The 24340-nt window shown below is 39.8% G+C and overlaps 2 protein-coding genes across 18 annotated transcripts in view; one reads left to right on the forward strand and one right to left on the reverse strand.

The window, feature by feature from the left end:
- Positions 1–581, reverse strand: part of BRD9 (bromodomain containing 9) — a 32039-nt gene extending 31458 nt beyond the window's left edge. For 3 of the 10 annotated variants that reach the window (XR_007159852.2, XM_066992371.1, XM_066992369.1), the window contains exon 1: positions 32–336. Coding sequence is in view for 9 of the 10 variants with exons in the window: in XM_066992371.1 (XP_066848472.1) it covers positions 32–113 (82 nt within the window). In the remaining variant the exon portion in view is untranslated. Of the gene's footprint in view, positions 1–31; positions 339–371 lie in introns of those variants that run through there. The other 7 variants (XM_048053586.2, XM_048053585.2, XM_048053578.2 and 4 more) reach the window with 4 other exon arrangements.
- On the forward strand, positions 582–21912 carry TRIP13 (thyroid hormone receptor interactor 13). 8 transcript variants are annotated; one of them, XM_066992375.1, is made up of 14 exons: positions 582–790; positions 1073–1127; positions 2905–3070; positions 3862–3991; positions 5800–5855; positions 8550–8640; positions 10230–10302; positions 11150–11213; positions 11486–11572; positions 12355–12461; positions 13538–13691; positions 13878–13990; positions 15183–15252; positions 21100–21912. In XM_066992375.1, the coding sequence occupies exons 2-14, from the start codon at positions 1084–1086 to the stop codon at positions 21250–21252; spliced, it is 1308 nt and encodes a 435-aa protein (XP_066848476.1). In that variant the 5' UTR covers positions 582–790; positions 1073–1083; the 3' UTR covers positions 21253–21912. The 8 variants fall into 8 exon arrangements, with proteins under 8 accessions (XP_066848476.1, XP_066848475.1, XP_066848474.1 ...); XM_066992374.1 differs by having other exon boundaries at positions 583–795; positions 21100–21367; XM_066992373.1 differs by having other exon boundaries at positions 583–790; positions 1073–1175; positions 21100–21363.
- Positions 21913–24340: the final 2428 nt, after the last annotated feature.

The following is a 24340-nucleotide window of genomic DNA, read 5'->3' on the forward strand; positions in this document are numbered from 1 at the left end:
AAACCACGAAGACACCCGGTCTCAAACACACCATGACACTCCACGCCAGCGTCCCAGCGCCTGCTCTGTGTTCTCAGCTCCTCTCCCGAGCCGCCTTCACGCGAGAAGGCCATCTGCTTCAACCCTGTCTCTCCTGCCGAGGGGGGGTCCCTGCTCTCAGGGAAACGCTCCACTCAGCACTTCCGTTTCTCCACAGCCGGCGGTTCACCCCTGGAACGCTCACCCACGCAAACAAAGGCTTCTCCCTTCAGGCGCTCCGCTGCGACCCAGCCCACGAAGGGATGCCGAACCCTGCCGACAGCCTTTATATATCCTCTGAAGGATAGAGACACGTCCTCCGGTACCCCCCCCTCACCCCCCCGACTTCTTACCGCTGTACGTGGTGGCAGAGGCCGAGCGCCATTCTGCCTTCTCTGCCTTGTGTTTCTTGTGCTTCTTTCCCATAGTAGAGCCTACCCCATCAACCGCAAGTTCCTTTCTCCCCGCCGGAAACACTCAAAGCGGAAGGATTCTGTCCCCCCCGCCCCCTCTTCTCTGGAGGAAGATCCCGGTCAAGGGGAAGGAGGCGGAGCTCCTTTCACTAGCCCGCCGATTTGGAAAAAGGCGGTAGTGGTGACCTGGCGCGTCGGGTTTTCTTCTTCTTTGAGTACGCTGCTGTTTGTGTGGAAGAAGTGCAGCCCTCACAGCGGTCTGCTCGCGGAGGGGCTAGAGAAGCTGCTTAGTCCTCCTGCTCCCCTTGCGAACTCGTATTCCCTGCCTGCAGCGCACCGTTTTCGGGGCCCCGCCTGACGTGAGGTGATTTCCTTTCCCCGCTTGTAACGCTAGCCAAGGGAGGAGGAGGCCGTTCGCGCGCATGCCTGCGCTCGCGACGTGCCTTATGTCCCCTGGCCGGTGCCGGCATCTGCCGAAAGACGGAAGGGAAGTGCTGGTGACTGTGGGTGCTGGTCACCGCGGTGGGCTGGGGGACACATGGTTGGGGCACAGTGTTCCCGTGCGAGGAAGGGCTGTTGGTGCCGCTGGTCGTATAATGGTCGCTAAAAGTCTGCTTCTTGTTCTTGGTGCTTTCCCTTAGGAGTGAGAAGGATGGACGAAACTGCTGGGGATTTGAAACAAGAGCTGCCAAACATGTGCGATAACGTTCAAATACATGTGGAAGTTCATCAGAATTCAGTCAGGTCTCTCTTGCCCTTTAGTCTCTGGCAACCTATAGTGAATTTTTAGTTCGAATCATAGTAGTGGAAAAAGCATGTGCACATAAAAACAGTAAAGGAACACTGAAATGGAATGAACTATGTTGGAAAGGATCTCTGGAAATTGTCTCTTTCCAGCTTACTACTGAAGGCAGGGCCAATTAGATCAGATTATACAGGGACTTGGTTAATCATATTTTGAGATTACACAGTCTCTCTTGACATCTGATCCAGTGTTTGACCCACTGCCCTCATGCTGGGAAGAACATTTTCTTATCTGATTGGAACTTTGCTTGCCACAGCTTGTGTCTGTTGCCTTTTGTCATTGTGCTGTGCACCTACAAGAGTCTTGCTTTGTGTTCTCTTTACACAACCATGAGTTTCCCCACAGCTGAGAGAGCTGGAGGTTGAACAAACCCATTTCTCCTAGCTTTTCTCTGTGTATGTGATCAAGTCTTACAGTTGTGTTGGTGGCCATCATTTGGACTTGCTCCAGTATATGTATCTCTTTTACAAGTAGAGCCCAAAACTAGACACTGTATCTAGATGCGGTCTCACAGACAGCCAATGAGAAGGAAAGAATCTCTTCCCTTAATATTTAGTCTGTACTCTTGGTAGCACAACCTTTTAAAATAAGGTTGGCCTTCTTTGTGGCAGGTGTATACCACTGACTCACTACCAACTTGTTGCCCCCTAGTGCCTACACGTCTTTTTGTGCAAAGCTGCTTTTCATCTATTTGGCCTCTGTTCTGTACTGCTGTCTAGGTGATAGGTACGGAGGCAGAATTTCACATTTACTTTTGTTGAACTTCAAGAGGTTCATGCCAAACCATTACGTCAGCCTGCAGAAGTCTCTATCTGAATGGCAGCCTTGATCTCTTGCATATTGATAGTCCTTCCTGCTCTGGTGTCACTCATAAAGTTGTTTCAGCTGCATTCTATCCTGTTGTCCAGGGTGTTATCGAAGATGTGAAAACAGTGTTGGTCCTAATTCCCTCACCCGCTTCCTGCCTCACATACTTACTTGCAGCTTCACTTGGACTACTAATTGTTCTGAGCAGGACAGTCCAACCACCTTGTTATCCATTCATCCACTCCTTATCTTACTAATTTGGCTATCAGGATACTATGGGTGAGTATGTTGAAGGTCTTGTAAAGGTCAAGGTGTAAAATATCCACTATCATCAGGCTTGAAAAGACAAGATACTGCATTGAAGTTGCAAACTTAAGTTAACATCTTTCTAGAATCTTAAAAAGCTATGCCTTTTCCCTTAGTTTTACTGGAGTTCTTCATATAGCACCCAGAGGTATCAGTTGTCCTTAGGAGTGAAAGCATAACTGAGTTTCCAAGCTAACTAAGCTCAGTCTAGTAGCTTAGCTATGAGTTTCACTATTGTTCCTGATGATACACAGTCAGCATAACTGATTTCTGTTCTTGAAAGCTTTTAGTTTTGTCATTCCAGGTCCCTTGATATGACTGCAAGCAGATCAAGTACTCTTCCCTCGCCTGTGCCTTTAATGCAAAAGTATCAAACTCGTTGCTTGTGCAAACAAACTGAATTTGATAATTTGTTTCTGTTATAGTGGTGGGTGTTTGTTTGTTTTTAAATGGAGGCTGTTTTCTGTGTAGGCTTAGTTTATTAAATAAAGCATTCTGATATTAGTTGCCTTATAAATGTCAGTGCCATAAATAATGCTATTTCTTTCTTATTAGCACGGCAAAGAAAGAAGATATCAGGATGAGTGTCCTAAAACTGTTGAACAGACATAACATCGTGTTCGGTGATTACAAGTGGACAGAGTTTGATGATGGTTTCCTTAACAGCAATGTGCAGTCTGTGTCAGTTGTGGATACAGAGCTGCAACTAAAAGAAAGACAGGTATTTACAATCAAGAATGTACAGCCTTGTTAATAAGTATGTGAAATAGTAGGTAGACTTGTGATAGTCTAAACAAGGTCATATTCCATAAGCAAGGTCTGTAGGAAGAGTATCTTTTACTAGACCAACAGGTATAAATGGGAAAAAGTAGCTATGTTTTTGGGCTTACACCCCATAGCAGGAAGAAACAATAGTCTTCAAAGCTGAATGCCAGCTGAGTACTGTAACTTTATGTTCTAATTCACTTTGAAGTGAGAAATATCATAGAATCGTGGAATCATAGAATGGTTTGGGTCGGAAGCAGCCCTTAACGACCATCTGGTTCCAATCCTCCTGCCGTGGGCAGGGACACCTTCTTCTAGACCAGGCTTCTCAAAGACCTATCCAGCCTGACCTTTAATACTTCCCAGGATGAAATATCCACAGCTTCTCTGGGCAACCTGTTTCAGTGCCTCACCACCCTCTGAGTAAAGAATTTCTTCTTAGTTTAAAGCTGTTACTCCTTGTCCTAACACTACACCCTCTGATAAAGAATCCCTCTCCAGCTTTCCTATAAGACACTCTTAGGTACTGGAAGGCCATTATAAGGTCTCCCTGGAGCCTTCTCTTCTCCAGGCTGAACAAACCCAACATCTTCAGCCTGTCTTCATAGCAGAGGTGCTCCAGCCCTCATCATCCTCACGGCCCTCTGGACTTTCTCGAACAAGTCCATGTACTTACGTTGAACACAGTATGAACGCAGCTGAACACAGTAATACGATTTATTAAAGGTCTTTTTATGTCTATTCTAGCCTATTGACTTGAGCAAAAGCAGTCTTTCCATTCACATTTTTCATCTGAATGAAGAAGGGCCAAGCTCTGAAAACCTGGAAGAAGATAATGAGGATATCGTTGCAGCTAACCACTGGGTGCTACCTGCAGGTACCCACCCATCTGATAATTCTGGAAGGTCCAGAGAAATTATAGTGAAAAAAAATCTTGGAAAGGCTAAAAGTGTTTATAGGGCTACCATTTAAAGGTATTATGTGTATCAACTGTAATAACTTTTTCCTTTGTGGGTGGAGCCAATATATAAGGCCTTTCTTTTTTATGGTTTTGACTGAGCTACAGGTGGTTCCACAAAATATCAATTCTGCAATATTTGTGGTTGGAAGTCACTGATCTTATGAAATAAATCCTGAAAACGTATAGTCAAAATCAGCATGCAAATCTTTAACCCTACAGGCAGCATTCCAAACTTTTATTTGAATACCTGCAAGAAACTCATAACTTTAAATATTGGCTTTCCAGAGCCCACTACAGGCTTCCAGCCTCCAAGACAGCGATGCTCTTAAATTTTCAGACTTCAGTGTCTGTACAAAAGCCTTACCGGAAACACAACAAAACAGGCACAGGAATGGAAGTGACTTTGAACTCGATTCTTTGTAGGTGTCTGATTCTTTCATCTGTTGCTTTTCTTTTTTTTTTTTTTCCCCCCTGTGAAAATTGATATTTAATGTAATTTTAGTGTGCTTTCTAGACGCCTGTATCGAAAACCAGGTAGTCCGGGGAAAAAAACTGAGCTTTTAAATAAATAATACTATCCTGAATTTCTTTTGAGAACTTAATACAGCTGTTCATAGTTACATACTATCAACCTATTGCAATGAAAATCACAGCAAGTTTTTGTTTAGATATGTAGTCATCCTAATACTGTTGGTGCTATTGTCAGTGACTATATCATGTTTTCAGTAAACTTGCAGATTACTTTTCTCTGTCCCTAAAGAAAATAATTTTTCTAGAGAGAGAAATGTGAAGCTTACTTCACATGTACGAAGTATGCTTTTCCCCTAGATAGGAACAAACAAGCTGAAGAGATCTAGAGTCCTCAAAGTGTTTTCTGGAAAGAAGAATAAGGCCTTCCTCTGCAACAAAGCATGGCCTGCCTTTTAGTGCTGCCTAATGCTTGGGGAAGTTGCCTTCTGTATCTGGAAAGAGAAGTACAACTGTGAGCTTTAGTTCGAGGAGTGATTCTGTGACATTTCTTGCTCCTTTTATGTTGTGGATAGCCAAAGTATTCAGAACATTTCTCTTTGGGAAGAATTCTGTCTGGTACTTTGACATAATTCTCATATTATTGTGGTTTATAATTCATCACGGTCGTCTTTGCTTTCTTCTGCTGTAAGGTAGAAGCTAACTGCTAGAAATGATTGATACTCCAAAATCACAACTTTAATTTTTTATACATTATTCAACTACACGCTTCTTTATTTTCTTCCTTTATATGCTCATGTAAAATAAATAGCTGAGCGTAACTTTGGGAGTAGAACCTTCTCCCAGCCCAACTTTTCGCAGCTCTTTACCTTTGGAAAATATAGCCAGCTACCTCTCCAGTTCAGGATGGAAAAAATATTTGAATAGACAAAATTAAATACTGACTTTTTTTCTTTCTTGTTAAGGTTTTATAGAAAACTGATAGAAGGTTGAAGAAGATTAATTTCTGCTCACAATTATTCAAGGAACTACAAGCTGTAAAACTACTCAATTTGTCTGTTAAAAAGTAGAGTTTGTTTTTTGAGAAAAATCATACATGTATTTTTTTCCATATACTTTCATTGTTCTCATAGCTCTGTTCTTGATCCTTAATTTTAGTTGAGAATAATTTGAAAATTGCTTTGCACTGCAATGATAGATTACAAGTTCTCGGATTCATTTACCTTAAACAGGTGTGTAATGTATTGCTTCCACAGCTGAATTCCATGGCCTTTGGGAAAGTCTTATATATGACACTGAAGTAAAATCACACGTAAGTTGAAAATTAATAACAATTAAAATCGCTTGAGGAGAAGTAAGAGTTGAAGTGTAGCCTGTTTGAAGTTGCTGCATCCTTTGGAAAAGTTATTTGGAAATAACAAACTTGAGAAAGAACTCTTATGTCTGCTTATTACAATTCTACTTTATGAAGGGTAGTATAGTGTTAGCCATTTTGTAAAGCTTTACATTGTTGTCAAAATTTCTATGTAATTTTTGGTACTTCCATGCTTTTCTGATGTATGCTTAACAAAGGAAGATGGAGCTGATGTTTTGAGGTTAAACATCATATCTCAAGAGGTGTATGAGTAGGTATGACTGTGAAGTCTGCTTTGCAAAAAAAAATCTCAGTTTCCATGTTAAAAGCTTCAGTGAAGGCTATTCCACAAATTAGAATTAATTTCTTCAGATATGTTAGCTTATTTAAAACAAAACAAAACAGGTAAAATCAGAAGTTTAACCTCTGGAGGTGTTGTTTTGGTAGCTACTTACAAATTCTTAGAATAATTTCACTTTTGCTTTAGACATGTTCAGCAGCCTGCCTTGAAGAAAGTAATTGATGTTCTCTGCAATGGAGTAGAAATTCACTTAATTATAACACTGCACCTTTTTAAAAGGCTGATTAATCATATGCTTTCCTAGAAGGGGAGAAGAAAATGGGTGGAAAAATTAACTCCAAAGAGGCCTAGAAAAATGTCTGCTGCATTCTTTGAAATCAGTTCTGTTTTCTGAAGGTCCTAAGAGATCTGTTGTGTAATAGGTGTGAGTTTTTTAATGATAAGGAAATTTGGTGGCTTGCTATCACTAAAAGAGAACAGTGTTTCTCTCAGCTGTATTCTCAGTGCTTCCCTTCTACTGGCATTCTTGTTACCCTTGCAGTTAACTAATTGAGGAAACAATCACAAAACGTCCAGCTTATTGTGTGATGGGCTGATTGCCACCTGGTATTGTCCCAGGAATTGGTTCAGTGTGACTTCAGCCAATGGTCATGCAACAAAACTGGTAGGTGCAGCTAGGTGGAGGAAAATGGGAGTTGGTCTGTGTGCTTCTGGCAGCAGCGAGACGATTGGTTTAGTGGTAATGTAAATCTGCAATGTTACTGTTCATACAAATGCGCATTGAATGATTTGACTAGAGTGAGTGCACTCCCGTTCGAGTGCTGGTAAGGGATCCAGAAGAAACAAAACTGTTCCATGGGGTCATTTTCTAGCTTGAAAATTCTGTGCTTTCATTAGAGGTTGTGATGATAACTCCAAGAGTTTGTAGAACTGTAACCTGAAATTAAATTGTGATGTGAGTAAAAGTCACAAGTGATTCAGTTGCTCTTATGACAGCATTTCATAAGTTGTTTATTATGCCTATTTAAAAGAAAAAAATGCTTCTATGTCAAGTTTTTGGCCACACGTAACTAATTTACTGGCTTGTTTATAACACCATAGATACAGTATTTTCACTTAAAGGTTTATAATCATAAACTCTGTAACAAAGCAATACATTCTAGTACTTGTTCATTTGTAAGGTAAACATCAATTAACATATCAGTGTTTGTCTGATTTATGGAACTGCTTTCCAAATCATCTGTGAAATGACAAGACTACATAGACTTATTGATGTAATAAATACCTGTGAGTAGAACACTGACTGTAAGTGTATGTTGGTAGAAAGGGAAGTGCTAGCTTTTAATGACTAAAACTGGAACTAGTTAACTTCTGTAAAAGTTGCTGTGATGAATGGTCACTTAAACTATGGAACTGGCTGGTTATGGTTGGACTTTGCAGACTCTGAAATGGTTCCTGTTAAGTTTTTAAATATTACTTTGACAGAGTGATGCTATTGGCAAATATGCTGAGTGAAGTTCAGGGTGTTTTTTGTTGTGTTTTGTTTTGTTTTGTTTCTGCTCCTTAATTGCTCCATTCTGTGGTATGGGTTACTTCAGGAATACTATTTATTGTCTTATTTATGTTAAATGGAGCACAATACAGGTAATGATAATAGAAAATAAAATGATATCAGGTGTTAGAGGTAATAATCAGTATACATTCACACCTCAGGTTCATATTCATTTCATGGAAAGAGTTCTCTACTGGCTTACTCTAGATAATGAAGTAATTTTGTATTTAGAAATAAGCATTCAAGGAAGGTACATGCAACTTTGCTTTTTTGGAACCTACAAACCAATCTACACATTACTTACAGCAGCTGATACAAATGCTTCAGTAGAAAGTAACTAAATGTGACAGTAAATGCTTTGTTTGATGGGTAGACTACAGCAGACTAAACAGATGTGTACTTGTAATAAAAGTTAAACAGAAACTGATTCTCTGACCCTCTGTGCTTGGGCAGCTCGTGAATTAAGCACACACTAGAAGTGGGAGAGTAGACAATGAAAATAATTTAACTTCCATAAAAGCATTTAATTTATTCATGTAAAAGGTCTAGACTCCATTTGTGCTCAGTAAATGCTATTCTTTTTCCCGAGGGCAGGGAGGAAATGAATTTCGAACCTTCGCAGAAGGAAACTGGGACTTGGTCTGAGAGACTTAAACCCAGTTATTTTTGTTGTTGTTGTTTTTGTTTTGTTTTTGTTTGAGTACATGATAGAGATGACTAGGAGACTGTCCATTTGTATTTGCTGATACATCTCTAATTTGTGTCTTTTTTCTCCCCCCCAACCCCGGTCTTCAATTAGTTACTTGATTATGTGACAACAACATTACTGTTTTCTGACAGAAATGTTGACAGCAACCTGATATCATGGAACAGAGTTGTTCTGCTGCATGGTAAGAATTATCTGTCTTAAAACAAGTTGATTCATTGGCCATCTGTTTATACTTTCCTTCTGAAGAACTTGTATAGCGCTTCTTATGTTTAGCAAAATTATATACGTGTTCTTGTGTTATAGCAGCTGTGCTTTTGGAAGCATTATAATGCAGTACAAATTTAGATGAAAAGTAATGTCATAATCAAATCAGTATTCACATTTACTAGGTTTTGCAGGAACTTTATTGTTGATGCATTATAAATTTTATAGTTCATGTTTTTAATTTTCATTTTTAAGTGATATTACTGCTTTTGTATAAAGTGTGAAAAATGTTGTAGCTACTGAGCACATTAGGAACCAGTTTAGTTACAGTTCTTCCGCAATATTAAAATTCATTAATGATGGCTTTCTTACGAATACTTTTGAGGAAACTGCAAAATTGATCCAAGTATTCTATTATTAACAGTGTATTCTGTTGTCCAGTGTAAAGGCAGTACCCTCACTTATTTCGTTAGCACTATTTCATTTAAGTTGTAGTGTTCAATCACTCCTATTTTACTGTGGAAGTTATACCATAAATGAGATGGACATCAACTGAATTCATTTTGTTGCAAATTGCAGCATGTTATTGATTAATTGCAATTTTGTCATCCAGAATGGTATTCAAAAAACTAAAGGTCATAGTGGAAATGTTTGTTATGAGTGTATTTGTTATGAATCCACTTAAGTTATAATATTTAATGCATCTAGTTCAATGAACTATTTAATGAACTTTGTTTGGAAAGCTATTTATTTTAGACTGTTGACAATATATCTATAATAGATATATTTAATTTTGGTAATGAGCTCTTTATTGTGATCACAATGAAGTTAATACTGGGAAATCTAAAACTCTTGTAGTGCAAAATACAACATTTATGATATAATGGTGGTACTGACTCTGAATGGAAGTACTGTCAGTTGGTTGCTGTCATCCATTTGTTTAGCATCCACAAATCAATCTCCATACATTCATGTTCTGTTTAAATATGTTTGTCTGTTTGGAGAAAATCTGTATGGCTCTTTTATAGGGCCTCAAGCTATATCCAAAAAGTTTGTCCTGTAGCATACTTCCTAAGATGCTCTGGGCTACCCCAGTGTGTAGATTCTGGTAAAGTGAACAGCTGTTCAAACTGGGCATAATCGATTTCTGTTTTTGCATGTTAGAAGGGTATGTTTTAGGAAGGTAAAAGTTTAAGCAAAGCACAAATTTTTTGAGAATGATAATAAGCATAAGCCTTGCTAGGGTGAAACACTTTTCTCTTGTAGAGTTTGATTATTTTAATTCTATGGTGTCTGTGTACAAGCTGTTATACATATCATATATATAGCATATTATACATAATCATAATTTACAACATAAAAATTAAAAGCTGACAACAGAGCACAGCTCTAAAATTGTAGTGAGTAAGCAAACTTCTCAAAAGACCCTGATGTTCCCAATCCTGTCTGCTGTAATTCTACAATTAGTGTTGTAATGAAATACAGTAATTAAAAAGATGTTAGGTGTCATTAACTATCTGTTGCAGATTCTGTGTAACATATTGTATGAATTTGATTTGAATTCAGGCCCTCCTGGAACTGGTAAAACCTCTCTCTGTAAAGCATTGGCTCAGAAGCTGACAATACGATTGTCGTACAGGTGATCTTTTTGGAATTTCTTCACTTTATTGTTTTTAAATGTTCTTTTTTAATAGCCCAAAGATGTTTAATACTTGATTTCAAGTAACTGGTGCCAAGCGCTAAGGTTTGTAGCTCTAGCCTGGCAGTAAAATTAATCTGATATAAAAAAGAGACTAGCTATGGTGTTATAAATCCTTTTAAAATGTCTAATTATTTGAGCCAAGTTACAAAAACCAAATTCAAGTGGCAGTATTGTCATTTCTTTGTGCTCGTATTGTACATTTGTGAAGAATAAAGGATCACAGGTTATTATGCCTGCTATTTGAATCTTCATGATTAATAAAACTTGTTTTTAGTAGGTAGTAATTTTGGTGCCAGTTTGTTTCATACTTGAATTGTCTGAATGCCACAGTCAGCAGAGGTCAGTCTATATATCAGACAAGTAGAGGAGTTAATCGTAAACTTCTTTGCAATGAATAGCTAAATAAAAAAGCTTCACATGGTAAATAAGCTTCATGCTTTTATACATGTTCTTACTTGCTATACTAAACAAAATCTTACAAGAATGATGCCATTAACATGGAAACAGTTTCCTAAACTATGTGGAAATAGCAACCAAAACTGTTCTAATGAAGGAATCCTGATAGCAATTTAATGTGAAAAATTCTAGTGCGACATGTTTCTGGAAGTTATAATTAAAAACAAAACAGGTGTTATGTTTTTAGAACTAAGTAATTTAAAGTACTAAAATTCATAAAATTCCAGGCTTGAAATGGAGAGAGTGAGACTTATGGGAGTTACTGATATCACTGACTTTTATTTACAATGCAACAGAATTGATGCTTCTTTTTCCCTTCCTAATTTAGGTATAAGTATGGACAGTTAATCGAGATAAACAGCCATAGCCTTTTCTCTAAATGGTTTTCTGAGGTAGGTATTGATGTAGCTTATTAAGTAGACTCTGTTTTATTATAAACTACACTGTAATCTGTTGAGTTTGGTTCATAAAATAAGTTTTTGCACCAGAAGTTATTCAGGATACTTAATGTGTTCGAAAACACTTAAATAGAAGCTATGGTAGTGTCTTACTTAAAAGAACAATAATAAAAAGCCTACAGAGTTTTCCATTCTTAAATTTGGAAAGACTTGGAAAGTGATATGGTATGGGATGAGTTAAACATACGTATATGGTCTCTTTCTAGAGTGGCAAGCTTGTAACCAAGATGTTCCAGAAGATTCAAGAGTTAATTGATGACAAAGATGCTCTTGTATTTGTACTGATCGATGAGGTATGATTCTAATAGTATTGATGTACGTTAAAACTTAGCAGAAAGTAAATTATGGGTAGGAAAGTGTGATAATACTCAAAGTGTAATAAAATCATATTTAGGCTTTTTTTCTTTTTAATAAGTTACGTAATTTTGCGCAGAGGAGTAAATTTTAATCTCAACTGGCAGATTTGAGAGATTTGGGAAGGACACAATGTGATTTAACAGACAAATTCCAGTTGAAAATTAAGCAAAACCTTTTTGATGCCATTTACCTTGCTGCTGTGTCTTTATAATTTGAATATTGTTTTAAGCTTCTAAATAGCCTGGATTTGTATTAACAGTGCTCTTACTAGAATTGTAAAGTTCTAAAAAGAATTAATTTGATTTCAGTTAATTGTCACATTTCTCTGCACGGTCTTGTACACATAAGCAAGTTAATACATAAGTACTTTATTAGCTTTCTTATATTGGAGTTCCTGTGGGGAAGCTTGTTTTAAATTTGATTTATTTGTTTTGCTCTTTTTATTTCCCAGAAATTAAATTACTGAAAACAGTAATTTTTCATTTACTTAATTTACTGAAGACAGACCTTGCTGTCTGAACAGGGATTTCACTTATTACATTTTGCTTCCTTGACATTCTTTTCTCTCTCTCCCTAAATTCGTACTTAACAAAAGATTTTGAAGGCGAAATTTCAGATACTATTCTCAAGAACCTGGAGATGTATTGTATTATTTGCCATAATTCCAGATATGCAATATTTTGCGTGGGTGGTTTTTTTGTTTGTTTTGGATTTGTAGGTGGAAAGCCTCACAGCAGCTCGCAGTGCCTTCAAGGCAGGCACGGAGCCTTCAGATGCTATTCGTGTGGTGAATGCTGTACTGACACAAATAGATCAGATTAAAAGGTAAATTTACGTTACTACAACAGCGAAAGGTAACTGGCAACTTCATGATTTCTGCTAAATCTTAATTCCCAGTTAGAATACTAATCCTAATTGGTTAATGAACTATTATTCATTAATGGTGCTAATTATGAAAAGTAATTAGAGTAATCCACTAAAATATTTTGCATGTGAATAGGTGAACAAATGTGGATTTGATAATCTACAGATAATATAATCCCATTAAGGCTGGGGAGAGATATAGCACAGATGGTCATAGTAACTGCTTCGGAGGGATAAGAATAAGATCAATGAGGAATGCATTCATCAGTAACAGCTCCTAGATGTTAGTCTCAAGCAGATGTGTACAACATTTGGCTTAGAATCAATCACTAATGGTACTTGGTCCACTTCACGTGCTGGATTTAGTGCAGCATATCTCTTGTTTTTTTCTTGCCACTTCCCTCACTTCTTGGGCATATTTGGCTCTGTTTGGAGAAAGAAAGGTGCCCTGGTATTTTTGGTCCTGTCTTGCTGCTAATTAAAAGCAAGTGGCTTATTCAGCCATACAGTTCACAGGCTTCATCTAAATATAGCTGTGATTAAAATTTTTGTTTCAGTATTTGTTAGAGTGAGTTGGTACCTCAGTTGAAGCTCATTCTAACATCATACACAGTAGAATGTATCACATTAGCAGTTAAACTAAATACTTTCTACTGAATTGAAATTGAGAACATAGATAAAAGATTCAAATTTACAAGCCTTTGTTTTGTAAACCTATTCATGGCAGAAACTATACTGGTAGACTCTCTTCATAATAAATAGTTCTATCACTAATAGTTATATCACTTCTAAAATAAGGTTAAAAACTATGGATGCTTGAGAAATAGCTGAAAGAAAGAGACAATGCATTGAAATAGATTGGTGATAACTGACTTGAGAGCATTGTATCATTTAATGTAATTGCTAGCTGACAAAAGTGATGTGACTGCTTGTTGCATGAGATGGCTTGAGTTGTAAGAAGAATGGCATCAATTTGCCAGTGCCAAGAGGAGATAATTCTTGAGCATGTGACCTAAAAATCTGCTTTTATCTTGAAGGTATCCCAATGTAGTTATCCTGACTACTTCAAATATTACGGAGAAAATTGACATGGCCTTTGTAGACAGGGCTGACATAAAGCAATATATTGGCCCTCCATCCACTGCAGCAATATTCAGAATATATCTTTCTTGCTTGGAAGAGCTGATGAAGGTAATATTTTGAAAGCAGAACTGTAAAACATTATATTTTAATAAAGTTAATATTTTCATCAACCTTCCTAAATAACAAAACCACAAAAAAATGATTCCTTCTCTGTATTTCCACTCTTACTGTAGAATTTAATTATGAATGTATTTTTAAGGCTTCATACAACAGTGTGTAACTTTTTTTTTCTAGTGTCAAATAATATACCCTAGACAGCAGCTCTTGACGCTCAGAGAGTTAGAGATGATTGGCTTCGTAGAAAATAATGTGTCAAGGTTAAGCCTTGTACTAAAAGAAATCTCAAGGTAATATTTTTTGAAATTCTACTTGATATATATATAAAAGAGTTGTGGAATTATGTCTCAAAATAATTTAATTAGATAATAGCTGGATTTCTGAAATGTCTCAGTTGTGGTTTTTTTTGTTTGTTTATTTTTTAATATTGTTGGGGTTAGTAAAAAAAAAAAAAAAAAAACTTCCAGCAGAAAGTAAGTGGAAGCAATCAGGATTGGCAAACATTTTTTGGCCTCAAACCTGGCTTGACTTAGTGCTGCTTCTGGTTTCTGCTCTGCCCTTTAAAGTTCTTTAAATTGCTGCCTGAATTAATGAGATGCCTGAGGTTTCGGTGGATATTGTGAATTGTAATGCAGTTTATTGGAAATAGCCTTGGCCTTATTTCCTGCCAAGAAAGTGTCTCTGAATACCTTGCAAGGTAATACCTTGCTACTAGGTAGTAAGATTTAAGTGGCCAGAAAAAAAAGGGAATGAAGTGTAAGTGGAGAGTGTTAGTTATCTGAGTATGCTAGTAAAGCAAATGTTTTCTCTACAGCATAGCAATTCTTGAAACAATAAAACTATATTCACAATATCAAGCAATATTTTTTTCCAAAGTGCTGGTCTCTATGAACAAAGTAAAATAACATTCAAGTCAAAAAAGTATTTTATTGTTGTTGTTCTTCCCCTTTCCATTCCTGAAGTTTGTGTAATTTCTACTTAAATTGGGTTCTACATACACAGAGGGATGCTAGGAGGAGACTGAGACATATATCAAGTAGGTGAAGTAGAATGTGTATGTAAATGATGGGAATCAATGGACTGCATTAGCAGTGAGGTCCAGCCTTCAAAATAAATTTATCAAGTCCTTCCAAGTGTGTATGGAAGGTTATATCTATACTATACACTTTCAGTGTAGACGTTCCCCCCCAAATTCATGAGATACATCACAGTGATGGGAAAAGCATGATGTAAGCTTTAGGCAGGCAAATAACGGATATTTCTCTATCCTTGTTTGCTTCTTTGTACCATGTGGCCTCCCACACATTTGTCTGTTCACGTCCAGCTTCTGCTAAAAAAGCCGCAATTGAGCTCCTTAATACTAGGTATTTTGATTTGAGTTTATTTAGAGGAACTTATGGGGCAAACACGAATAAAGGAAATTTCATCTTTTAAGAGTAGATAGGTAGCATTTAAGCAGTGCTTGTGTCTGTTTTATTATAGAAGAAGTGAAGGTCTTAGCGGCCGGGTCCTGAGAAAGCTTCCTTTCCTAGCACATGCACTTTATATTCAAGTAAGTCTATTCTACTCTGTATATCTTGTTTTGGGTTTGATTTGGAGACAGGTGGGAAGACATTTGGACACTAGCCTGAAGTAAAAGATTGGTCCTAAAACATTTTGCTAATCTAAAGGACACTCTTTCTACCAAGTTCTAGAATGAAACCCCCAGCCCATAATTTAAAAGGAGATCAAAGAAGACTGATTTCAGAACTAATATGTTGTGATAGAACACTAATATTTCTTCTCTGAGGCTTTGTTGCTGAAATAAAACCCTGTCACTTCATAAATAACGCATATTTGTTCGAACATTTGAAGTAAATCCACAGTAATATTGATTGACTCAGGACTTTGCATAGCTTGACTTTGACTGTAGAATGCTAGCTGGTTTAAAATAAAACTTCAGTTTTTTATTTTTTAGAATTTTGAGCATTTTGTAACATGGAAGTCAAATAGTTCCCTTTCAAATACTGTGCATTGTATGTAAATTTTTATGCATGCCTATTGCTGTGGTGGGTCTAACAGAATGTTTTTTTTTTTCTGTTTTGTTGTTCTCCAGTCCCCCAGTGTTACAATGAAAACATTTCTTCAGGCTCTTTCACTTGTAGTAGACAAGCAATTCGAAGAAAGAAGGAAACTTGCAGACTCTGTGTGATAGTTTAGTGTTTTATACTCTTCTGCATTATTACCTATGAAAAGTACATACTTCTTGCAAAGAAACTGTGCAGTTGTTATGCATATGTAAAACAGATCGTCAACACTTTAAAAAATCTGGAATGCCTAATCTAGTTTTTTCAAAACATTCATTAATAAACAATTTTTACAGCACACTTTGCAAAAGCTTTATTTCAAATGCAGTGAGACAATTGGAAACTGACTTTCAGGAAGAGTTTTTACATTACTTGCAGTTATTAAAAGTGAGCAGACTTCCGTTCCTCATTTCTTAACTTTCTGTGCATGCATTGGTTCTTTTATTTCCAGTTTCTTTCAAATTTTAAAAGCAATAGAAATTCAGTCTTTGATGTGTGCACTAATGCACTGATAATTACTACTGAAATAATAATGAAACTAGAAAAGACCTGAAGTGCTCACTTGATAGCCCAGCCCTTTTATACTGGCATGTTTTTACCCTGACACTTAATATATCAAGTTTTTTTTTAATTTTTATTATTTACACCAGCTTCAAAAGTTTAAGCTCAAGAGATCATTTAACTGGATTTTTACAATACTGCTTTTCTGTGTTGCTGCAAATAGACCATCACTTGCTGAAAGGCAACTAAAATGTGCAACAAAGTTTCTTCAAAATGAATGAAGGTTCTTTTTTGTTTGCTTGGTTTGTTTTTTTTTTAATGTAGATATGACATCAAAGTTACAAATTGTCTGTGGGGTGGTAAATATTTTGTAGTGGAAAAAAAGAAAAACAAAAAACATGTATCCAGTCTCTAAAGGGCCAGAGACAACTTTTATGTAGTAATTACATATCCTATATAATACCGATTACAAAACTGACAATTCTTCATTTTCTTTTACAAGCATTTCATCTTCAGTCAGTTGAAAGAATGAAATGGAAGGGAGTTTCCAGATTAGCAGTTGAATTTTCCTTAAACGAAGATAAAATAGTGAGCTTTAAGTAGATGCTATGCAGTTAATGCACACCTCCTAACCATTAGTATTAGAAATATTCTAATGATGCTATGTTTCCTTACTTCTTTTATATCTTTTAAAGTCAATGTTACAGTATGCTTTCATGAGATGAAAGATTTGGTCATGAGCTGTTTTCACTGCCTCAAGATCCATATGTTCTTCTGACTTGGTATCAGTTTAGTGGTGATATTGGTGGTAGGGGGAAGGCTGGACCAGATGATCTTGGAGGTCTTTCCCAATCTTAATGATTATGATTCTATGATCTTACATATATAGATTGCTTCTAATTCTTAAAGACACTACATGGCAAGTATGAATCCTTAAGTTTTAGCAGTCATCTAAATGCTGACTGAAACTCTCAAAAGTGAAAATGAGCAAGAGATGGCTGCAGTGAAAATATCCTCTTTAAAATGGTAATTTTAATGTATTGTAACAACTTACATCTTTAGACTTAGCCTTAGAGAAAGGGATATTATGGTGACGCAGTGAAAACTTAACAACCAAAGTTATTAAGCAGGTATTCTTTATTAAGAGTGCTGGGGGTGGGAGAGGGGAATCGTTATGCCTAACACACACACCAGGTTACTGGCAGTGTGCTTATATTAGTAGGACAAACTTCCCATAAGTCTCTTGCATATTCATCAGGTCTCTGAAGGATCATTAACATAGATTCTCACCCCTATTCGCATGCATACTGGAGTCCTTGGATGGTCCTCCAGCATACTCTGGGGGTTTTTTGTTGAAGGCCAGAAGTCTTCCTCGCTGCTAATCTTCTGACCTTTCCTGTCTTTGACAGACTTCAGCAGTCAAGCCAGTTCTTGCTGGTTCCATTATCTATGCATATAGTCTTTTACTCCCTTATCTTTGGGGTCATCCTGTCCTTGTGGTTAACATACAATTACAGTAGCTAAGACCTACAGAATCAACATCCTTTATCTTGTTCCCTGTCTCAATGGGATATAGAATGTTTCAAAAAATGCCTACAGAAGCACTGTAATTACAGAATTTTGATAAAAATAAGTTGTTTCAGAACTTGATTCAAAGTTGAAAAAGTTTACCCAACATGGCAGAAGTTACTTGGTATGGAAGTTTAAGCATCTCATTCACAGGGAGGTAGGTCTTGAAAAACCTAAGATCTATGTCGCTCTAAGTTTATGTGATGAAAACAAGGTTGCCTATGACTTCCACTATGCGTGCCTTTAAGGTGTGGTGAGGGAGGGCTGGGGAACTGTCAAAAGTGCACCAACAGCGTCCAGTGCCATTTGTTTTTGCTCCAGTGCTCTACTAAGAATTGCCTTTTTGTGAACACCAGGGGCAAGTGATGTTCCATGCAAAGCTAATGCGTCCCAGTACCTTCTGCTCTGCTCACAGAGCCTACATATGTCTTGTGTTGCCCTTAAATGACCCAGTCCTGTTTTCAGTGCTGTTGAGTGCCTGGCCACAGACCTGCAAAGAAATGTGCTCAGAGGAGCTGATTGCCTTAAGCAGAGCATGGTGGAGCTTAGGAGCATACTCGGAGGCCCCTAGTGTACATTCAAAAGCACTCCTAGGCAACTGGAGAGCACAGCAAGTTAGGTGGACATCCCAGTATGCCTCAGATGGCTCTTACAATACCTCTTAGGCACACTGAGAGGCACTTGGAAGGCCATGGAGCAGACGTTCAGAGGACATGGCAAAAATCACTGCAGAACACACTGATGTTGGAGGGGAGACAGTACAAGGCAGAACTCCCTGGTAAACCTCATCTGGTTTAACTGTTACCATAAAAGCTGGTTGAAGAAATTCTTTAAGACTCAATTTGGAGTTTTAGAAAGCAGACATTCTTTCATTCCAGCACCGGGCACACAGGGGATCATGCCACTTAGTGTGCGCGCTGAGCTGCTCAACTAGAAGGGTTATATGTAATCAGAATATATATATATATGCATTCGGTTTCCAAGAAATAATTAACAATCATACCGTTCCCCAGACCTCAAAATGTGTAAATGTCCCTGATGCATGCACAATTGTTTCTACTGGTGGTCTTTTGGGGTCTTCTGGTGTTCATTGGTAGTCTTCTTCACTATGTTTGCTGCTTGAACCCAGTCCTTGCCCATGTTCAGGTTATTTGGTTCTTTCTTATCTCATTGTTTCATTTTAGGTATGCATGCTGAGCTTAGTCATTCAAGTCATTAGTCATCCAAGGATACCATGAGTTCCTCACCTGATCTTCTTCCTCAACATCCTCAAAGCGAGTCATCTTGTCCTAACTTTAGAGACTTGTATCTCATTTTCTTCCAGATAAAGCTGACTAATTATTAAGTAAGGTAACATCAGGGATACAAAGGTTTTTAAACTTCCTTCTACCTAACTAAACACACTAAAGGTTTGACCTATCTGCTCACAAAGCAATTCAAATTTGGCTCCACTGATCTATCGGAGGAAACCATGTATCTTTTGTTCCTTGTCATGACAGCTCATCTCACGTTTAGAATCAGAGCCTATCCTGAGTTGAAAGGGACTCACATGGGTCATTAAGGCCAAATCCCAACTCCACACGGGGCAAACAATAGGCACAAAAAGAGACCGAAGAGCAGTGTGGCAAATGCTTGTTGCACACTTTTGTATCGCATTGTCCCTGAGCCCAACTGAGACACCAGTGCTGGGAAAGCTACGGCATTTAAGGCCAAGCGAATGCAGACAACTTACGGCAACTGGGAGGGCTAATGTGTCTGAGGGCATGCTGCTCTGTCTCTGGTTTGTCTTTTGCCCTGGCATCACAGCGCAAGGCCAAGCGAGCCTGCCAGAGGGCTGCCACTGGCATGGGCTCAGCCAGACGCTCTGTGCAAGAATGGCTGAGCCAGTGCCGTGGAAGAGCAGTAGCCATTGTCCAGCCATAGCTAGCACTCCCTGACAGAAATAGTCAAGCAACTCTAGGCTCCTAAAGCGAGGCACTGAGGCTCTTCGGTGCTAGGACCTGTACAGCACATGTGTGCCTACCTGCCTGTTCAAGAGGATGCTGGGGAAGGGAAGAAAAAGGTGTGTCGCTCCTCTCACCTGTACAGCAGTGCTCTGCCCTCTGCAAGGCACCAGGGATAAGCTGCAGGGTGCAACTTGCCTGCCACTGGACTCTGCATACAGCTGTGCATTCAACAGCGCAAAAGACTCCGAGGAATGTTGCTACACCATGTCCCACTGGAACAGCAGGTCTTTGCAACACTGCCTGAGCACCCGACTTGGTGCCACTGGGAACCCTACTGGTACACTGGTGCTGGACAAGCTGCTTCGTGGCACAGTAGACAAGCTCCAGCATGAGACAGGGAACAAGGGAAAGCATGTTGATCTTGTAGGTTTTAGCTCACACAGGGAGTATGTTGTATATCAACCACAAGGACAGGACTGAGGCAGGGAGCATGAGGACAGGACAACCCTAAAATAAGGGAAGAAAAGAGTTCATACACACAGATAATAGAACCAGCAAGAGCTGGCTTGGACTGCTGAAGTCTGTAAAAGAAAGGAAGGGTCAGAAGTTTAGCAGCGAGGAAGACTTCTGGCCTTCATCAGAAGACCACCAGAGTACCCCAGACAACCACCTAAGGACTCTAGTATGCATGTGAATTGGGGGTGGGAATCTATGTTAATGATCCCTCAGAGACTTGATGAATATGCAAGAGACTTATGGGGAAGTGAGATGAATATGTATATATCCCATTAATATAAGCACCCTTGCAGTAACCCTTGGTGTGTGTGTTAGGTGAAGCGATCCCCCACACACCTGGCGCTGTAATAAATAGCTGCCTAATAACTTCAGTTATTGAGTTTTCACTGTGTCAGCACTTGAACGTAGCCAGGAACGCTGCACGTTATGAGCTCAGCTGCTACTCCTGCACAGCCCCAAGTTTCTGTGTGTCTGTGTCTCTCTTTGTCTCTGGCCTTGTGTCCCCAGCTAGCCTGAAATCAAGAAGGTAAGTCCTGCTGTGCTCAGACAGCTCAGCAGAATCAGGTGCATGAAAAGATTGGTCATTTTAGCTCACCTAGCTTATCTCTCAATAAGCGTGCGCGTTACAGAGGACCAGCAGTAGGGTAGGCTGATCCCACAATTCCATATATTTCCATTTTGATGATAGTGTTTTTTCATATGCATATTACCTTTAATGAGCAAAGGCTTACTACGGGTCAGTCTAGAATCTTCCTTCAGCTGTTTTCCTCGTGCTTGCTTAATCTCTTTTGCGTTTGCTAGCTCAAGACTACCAGGATGCTTGTTTTCTTCAGCTCAGGAAGACAGAAGATGCTAGTGTGCATCCAAAGGTACTCTTGGACAACCAGGGAGCACAGCAAGTCAGGAAAACAACCTGCTGCACTTCAGATGGCTCTCACCTCCAGAACACACTAAAAGGCACTCAGAGGGCCATGGTGCAAGGCAGAAGTTACTCATGGATCACTTAGGTATCTTAGAGTCTTTAGAACTTCAAAAATAAACACAGTGATAGCAAACAGGCAGATTTCAGACTAGAAACTTGGCTTCTGTCAAGTACTTATATTGTTTGTTCTACTAGTACAAATATAAGGCTTACAGCCTTTTTTGGTTTTGTTTTTCTGAAAAGCAGATTTTATTTTCACAGCAATATGTACAAACAGTATTTCTCAAAATACACAGTTTTGAAAACAAGAGACTACATACCTGTCATAGATCAGTTCGCTGTGGTTTACTAACAGTTATAATATTGTTTCCAGCAAGCAGCAATACTGCATCACAGACTTCCTATGAATTGGACTGTTTGGTATAATTGTGCAGAATAGTATAACACATGAAAAAGAAATGCACAATTTACTATTGCTGTCACCCAAACGCTTTTGAAGTATACATAACCTTCCTGAAGTATTTTAAGTAGAAAAAAATGTTATTAAAAGCAAGTATGGCAAACCACGAACCTCAGGGAAATACTTCAAAATAGCTAACAACATTCTAATTTGAGGGGTTTTTAATACATCTTTTTTAATACATCTTTTTATTACAAGAAAAATGAGGTTGGAGGAGGGAAGCAGTTACCTCTGCGTGGACCACATGGCCAACGTTCTCCTCCGTGCCGGTGCTAGCCAGCAACTGTTGTCAACAGACCTCCCTCTATGGACAACATTGTCCCTGGGAGTGCAGACTGGAGTTTTGAGTGGAGCGCCTGTTCTTGGTCTCTCAGAATCCAGGAACCGACAGGTAGCATTCTCCTTACTGGCCCCATTAAGCAGCATCTCTACAAGACAGAGATTTCCCTTGTGGTATGACAGTCAAGGATACAGGGAGTGCCGATACTACCCTTGCTCGACTTTGCTACTTGCCACTCATCTTCCTCCCAGTGCAAACTCTAGCCTGTTTAGTGTTCCCTTCTTTCTGGAGACAGGAACACAGATGCACAGCAAAACTGGTAACCATCTTGCAAAACGCCCTGTTTTGCATTCAAACAGCATTTTCAAGTTGCAGCAACAATTTCGAGGCCCTGAACTTCCCCTGGGTTAGGAATGGTGCAATGTGCGCGAGACATACTCTTGCCGGGCTCGGGCTGAATGTGCATTAACCCAGCCCCTCAGCCAACCCCTAAATAAACCCCAAAGGCAACAAGTAACCCAACACCAATCTGAAACCCATGCCCTGACTAAAACTGTAAGCCAAAACTTATCCCAACCCCAAACCTGACCACGCAATAAACCCCAGAGGCAACGTTGTTCCCCCGACCCCAGAGGCAATGCTTGTCCGTCTGACCCAGAACCCGACCCCGCAATAAACCCCAGAGGCAACTCTTTTGACCCCCACCCCCCCACACACCCCGAGGCTATGCTTTTCACCCCTCCCAAGTCAATGCTTTTCACTTAACCCCAGAAGCAAGGCTTGTCTGTCTGACCCTGAACCTGATCCCTCAAAAAAGCCCAGAGGCAACGCTTTTCACCCAAACCCTCAATAAAAGCCAAGAGGCAACACCCGACCCCTCAATAAACCCCAGAGGCAACGCTTTTGACACCCCGCCCCCCGAGACTATGCTTTTCACCCCCCCAAGGCAATGCTTTTCACTCAACCCCAGAGGCAACACTTTTGACCCCCCCCCCCCCCGAGGCAACGTGTTTTACCACGCCCCCCGAGGCAACGCTTTTGACACCCCTGCACCCCGAGGGGCAACGCTTTTGACCCCCCCCCTCCCCCAGGCGCAACGCTTTTGACCCCCCCCCCCCCCCCCCCCGCACGCAGCGCTTTTCAACCCCACCCCCTCCGTAAAACCCAGAAGCAACGCTGTTCACTCCCCCCCCCAAGCATGAGGAAATGCTTTCAACCCCCCCCCCCCCGGGGGCAACGCTTTTGACCCCTCCCTAACCAGAGGCAATGTTTTCCCCACCACCACCACCGAGGCAATGCTTTTCGACACCCCCCCCATAAACCCCAGAAGCAACGCTGTTCACCCTACCAAGATGCAATGCTTTTGACCCTCCTTCCCGGGAGCAACGGTTTTGACCACTCCCACACCGAGGCAACGCTTTTGGACACCCTGCCCCCCCCAAGAAACAATGCTGTTCACCTGACCCCAGTGACTTGCAGAAAACAGACTCCACAACCAGTAGGATTGGTGACTCTTCCTTGTCACTGTTGGTTGACCTCTTGTCTTTGCACAGACACAGTTGTTCCTTGGCTCCTCTCCACCTCCAGGACCAGTTTCTGCCAGTTTCGTAAGATAGGCTCACACTCTTATCAAGAGACTAACCTTGGTAAGGGGCCCAAGGCTTCTTTAATTAATCTGCACAATAGCTAGCAAAGACACTACGTATGATACACTAGTATAATACTGTCAGCGCTCTAACTCTACTTGATAAGATTCTCCTAACACCCTCTCTCCCTGGAGGCAACGTTTGCCTGCCCGACAGTGGCCACCAAAAAAGCCACCCCAAAGACACCCTAATTAAAAAGCAAGTTCATCAGGGACCTTTCCTGTGTCTCTTTCTTTAGAGCTCTGCAAGCTCTAGCCTATTTATTGTTCCCTTCTTTCCAGAGCCACAAGCACAGATGCACAGCAAAACAGGTGACCCTGTTGCTAAACGCCCTGTTTTACATTCCAACAGCATTTTCATATTGCAGCCATAATTTCAGAGCCCTGACGTTCCCTTGGGTTAGGAAGTGTGAAGCAAGCATGAGCTGAGCTCAGGCTAAATGTGCATGAACCCCAACCCTAACCCCATTTTGAAGCAAGGTCATCAGGGAGCTTTCCTGTGTCTCTCTCTTTACTGCCCAATTATGCTTGGGTACTTCCACCTGCTTCCTCAGGCAGAAGAAGTGAAGACTAATTTGGGGGATTTCTACAAGAAAAATGTGTCCTAGCTTTCCTGTTTTCTACAAGAAAAATGAGGTTGGAGGAGGGAAGCAGTTACCTCTGCGTGGACCACATGGCCAACGTTCTCCTCCGTGCCGGTGCTAGCCAGCAGCTGTTGTCAACAGACCTCCCTCT

Source organism: Anser cygnoides, chromosome 2 (assembly GCF_040182565.1).
Source record: "Anser cygnoides isolate HZ-2024a breed goose chromosome 2, Taihu_goose_T2T_genome, whole genome shotgun sequence".
Taxonomy (NCBI): Eukaryota; Metazoa; Chordata; class Aves; order Anseriformes; family Anatidae; genus Anser; species Anser cygnoides.